This window comes from Orycteropus afer, unplaced genomic scaffold, assembly GCF_000298275.1.
Source record: "Orycteropus afer afer isolate SDZICR_OR568_19922 unplaced genomic scaffold, OryAfe1.0 scaffold00423, whole genome shotgun sequence".
Classification (NCBI taxonomy): domain Eukaryota; kingdom Metazoa; phylum Chordata; class Mammalia; order Tubulidentata; family Orycteropodidae; genus Orycteropus; species Orycteropus afer.
The window spans coordinates 2160222-2164812 of NW_006922010.1; the positions used below are offsets into that span (position 1 = coordinate 2160222).

Sequence of the window (4591 nt, forward strand, 5' to 3'; positions counted from 1 at the left end):
TTCACCCAAATCCTAATAAAAAAAAAAAAAAAAAAAATGACAGCAACAAATTCATATTTGCCGATAATTACATATCTGGCAAGGGACTTATCGCTAAGATTTATAGAAAACGCCAATGCCTCAACAGCAAAGGAATTAACAATCCAATTGAAAAATGGCCAAAAGACATGAATAGACAATTCACCAAGGAGGATATTCAGGTGGCCAGCTAATACATGAAGAGATGCTCACAATCACTGGCCATCACAGAGATGCAAATCAAAACAACAATGAGATGCCATCTTACCCCAGCACTGATGGCAGAGTTCAAAGAGACAGAAAATAACAAATGCTGGCGGGGATGTGGAGAGTCTGGGACTCTCATTCACTGCTGGTGGGACTGTGAAGGGATACAACCACCGTGGAAAGCAGTATGGTTATTCCTTAGAAAGCTGGAATTGTAGATACCATTTGACCCTACAATCCCATTACTAGGTATATATTCTGGAGAGGTGAGAGACAGGACAGGAACACATATATGCACACTCATGTTCACTGAAGCACTATTTACAATAGCAAAAAGATGGAAACAACCTATGTGCCCATCAGCGGAACAGTAGATGACCGAACTATGGTACATACACATAATGGAACGCTATGCAGCACTAAAGAATAATGTAGAGTCTGCAAAACACTGCATAATATGGATGACCTTGGAGGATATTATGTTGAGTGAAATAAGTCAATCACAGAAGGACAAATATAGTATTAATTTGTTGCTGTGAAGGGTCAAGGAAAGGTTTATATATGGAAGGAAACTTTCTTTGTTGTTTGCCAGGGGTGGGAGGGGAGGGAATACTGCAAAAAAAAAAAAAAAAAAAAAAATTCCTCGACCTATGTCACTTTAGTTTTGTGTATTTTACTACACATAAATTATATTTCAATAAAATGCATAAAAAAAGAAAGACAAGCATGATTGCTTACATTCTAAAATTCCTTGTTCTATGGAAGTATTTAAAAGCATCATTGCAGTGGCAGCATCAATATCAGATTCTGAAAAAGTAAAAGGGTAGTAATGTTAATGTTTTTTATGAAAGAGAAGGCTATTAAAATTATTTGCATGTACCCAAAGATAACCAATGTAAAGATTCTGGTGTATATTTTTCTACTTAAAAATAAATAACATTATTTTATAATCTACTTTTGTCCACTTAAAAGTTATGGAACAGTTTTGTGAACAGTATTGTATAAAGGAGAATGGAAAGGTGCTAGAGACAATAAAGTTCTCTTCTTTAATTATTCACAATGAAAATAAAAACCTGAACTGCATTTCAATAACGTTTTGCCCTTTTAAACTCTTAAAACCAAACTGATTGCCATCAAGTTTATTCTGATTCAAGTGACCCTTAAACATACTAAATTATGTAAGAATATACACTAAGGCATTACTAGTTTTTATCATTTTTACCTTGAATAATATCCTTACTTATGTATATCTACTATTATGAAGCACTACATTAATCACATACTACTTACAAAAGATGAAAAAAAAATAAGTAATTAATGGCTATGTCATGGGATTCTGCAAATGCTAAATGAGTAAGTATTGCAAGCAGGAAAATATCAGTCATACTTTAGTCATAATTATATACATGAGCACCAAAGATTTATATATTACTCAAGAGGTCAAATATAATAAAGTAGATTCCATAAGGAAAATGGACTTTAGAAGGGTGGTATAATCAGCACATTCTACTCTGGATAAAGTGGTTATGCTCACATAACTACATATGTACTAATATTGGGTTTTCTTCTCCATCTTGGTGACCTTTAGTCTGGATAACTGTAATCTGTGAAAAGTATGGTATAATCTATACTGTAAGGCAAAAGTCAGAAAATATTTATAAATTTTAGATTATTTCCCAATCCTGTCTCAAAGCTGAAAATGTTTATTACCCCAAAGTTTCAATTTTATTTGTAATACCTAAACTTAGATATTAAAGTGCCATAAAGTGTTTTGTTTTGTTTTTACAGGGAAAGCAGCTCTTTTTAAATATCTAAATATTAGATATTTGGGTATAGCAAGGCCTGTGAGGCTGGCACAGGACTGGGCAGTATTTTTATTCTGCTGTGCATAGGGTCGCTATGAGTTAGAGACGACTCGATGGCACCCAACAACCACCACCACCTCAGAATTAGATATTACAAATAAGATTGAAAACTTTGGGGTAATAAATATCCTGTAGATAATAAAGCCATGAGGACTAGCTTGCTATCTAACTTGGTAGTAAAATCTCCAAAGGCAGAAAAATGCTATTTACCTTAATAAACAAGTTTGAGTAAATTAGAAGATGGCTGCTACGATAGAGCACAAAATACTACAGCTCATATCCTTCAAAGAAAATGTGAACTCCTGACACAACACTGTCTACAAGACTATCTTCCCAATTAGACTGCTTCTTTAGGGTAAGAATTATGCCTTATCCTTTGTTACCAGAACGCCTAGAACAATAGCAGGTATTTGATAAATGTGCAATGAGTAAATACATTACCCCTTTGCTGTCTTTTCCTTAGGTTAAGCTGAATAGCACTTAATTTATAACTAATATTGAGTACTCTGAGTGAACCTGGCATGTTTTACGTACTGATACACATCACTTAACATCCATGATGCACTCTGTCAAACAGGACATTATGTAATTTGGACGTTGTATGAACACCATACTATATACAGGCACTATCCATACAAATCTCCATAGTTAAATCTCCGCAAAACGTATTATATTAAAATTGTATGGACCAAACCAGCTGGACAAAGCCCAAGAGCTGTATCCACTGGATAGAGGAAGCCAGCCTTGCCAGATATGCAGCTGGGCCTGGCAGGAGTTGTGTCTGGAGCCAGACTAGGACTTTACACACATCCAGACACAGGGCAGAGGGGAAGGCACATGGTAGGTGGGGGTGCATAGAGAGGTGGCTACAGGGACCAGGTATGCAGGTGTCAGAAGTATAGCTGGAGGTGGAGGCTTTGTCTGCCACCACTTTGTTGGTACAGTCCTTTCCTGATCATGTGTAGCAGCCACTGCTGCCTGGAGCTGGGAACCTGCAAGCTTTTGGGCATGGCCAGCACGGGCACAGCCAGCACAGCCAGTGCTCACAGAAGGACCAGAGAAGCCCTGGCAGGGGCTGCTCTGCAGGGGGAGTGAAAGGCTATTCTCAGCACGTGAGTGAAGCCAGGAGGAGGGGAAGAAGGGGGCAGAGGAAGAAGAAAGAGGTAGAGAACAAAGTACTGTGGGCCTGGGATGTACCCTGAAACCTCACTGCTTGTATACTCTCTGGGAGTTTGGGGTCTTTCAAATCATTGGGATAAATAAACAAAAAGAGAGCTGCTTTCCCTGTAAAGACAAAACAAAACACTTTATGGCACCACTGAAGTATATGCAGTTGGAAGTTGCCTGAACAGACATTAAGTGACAGATACCTGTACTTGTACTACTTCATCAAATTTTCACTTAATGATGTGGATATTATTGTTTCAATTTTAAAGATGAGAAAACAGACACAGAGGAGTATCTAGGAATGGTGGAGGTGGGATTTAAATTGCCAAACCCAGGCCTTTAAATATTCCTCTGTTATCCATTTACACTTACTAAAATTACAGTATATATTAGAAATTCTGCATTCTATTGTTCATTCAATAAATTCAGTATCCTGCCAGGAGCCTGCCAGTGTTCCAGGCTGTGGGAATATAGTAGAAAATCAAACAAGAAAATTCCTAACCTTTCTTAACACAATGATATAATTAAAACACAGTGTGCCAAATAGTCATAAGCACTCGGAGAAAAATTAAGGACGGGCGACAGGCAGCGGTGTGGGGGTGGCTGCAACTATAGGTACAAAAGTCAGGGAAGGCCTCATAGAGAAGGTCAGCATAGACCTGAGAGTGAAGCCATGTGGATAAGAGGGAAAAGGATTTTAGGAAGAGCGGCAAGTGCAAAGAATTTTAATCAATGATGCCGCATATGTCACTGCAAGAGGGTAACAAAACAAAGTCCACTCCAATTCCTGCCTTTTAGAATGAAAACTGCCTACAACTTTAGAGAGTTCAGAATTCTAACATGTCTTTGAAGAAAAAAAGGTACAGTACCTAGCCCATATGGAATCTCTGTGTGAACTGGAAAAAAAGGCCAACTCTTCCATTGCAGCACAAAATTTGGAGAAAGGCTAGTAGGCTGAATTTCAGACCCTACTCACTGCCTCAGTTGGGTGTCTTTGTGCCAGGCACAATTTGCATGGCATTAAGCAAAGGTCCTAACAGAGACTCCCGCTCGATGGCATAATTTTCTTCTTAAAAAAAAGGTCTACTTTGCTTCTAATTTTATTTTATTTTTTTAAAAAAGAAGAGATGGTGGGGAAGAAAAGTATCACACCTAAAATCTGTTATAATGAGCCATTTACAGAAATTTATAATCTTATAAATGAAATATATATAGCAAAATGACTTCTTAAAGTTAATTTCCAGTACAATTCAAGGAGCTTTTCTTTTCTTTTCTTTTTTTTTAAATTTTATTGTGATTTGGGTGAAGGTTTATAAAGCAAATTCACTTTCCAT

At 37.3% G+C, this 4591-nt stretch overlaps 1 protein-coding gene across 1 annotated transcript in view; it reads right to left on the reverse strand.

The window, feature by feature from the left end:
• FOXN2 (forkhead box N2) overlaps positions 1 to 4591 on the reverse strand; it is a 41803-nt gene that overhangs the window by 6843 nt on the left and 30369 nt on the right. The window contains exon 4 of the mRNA XM_007953993.1: positions 964 to 1032. Coding sequence (XP_007952184.1) covers positions 964 to 1032 — 69 coding nt within the window. The remainder of the gene's footprint in view (positions 1 to 963; positions 1033 to 4591) is intronic.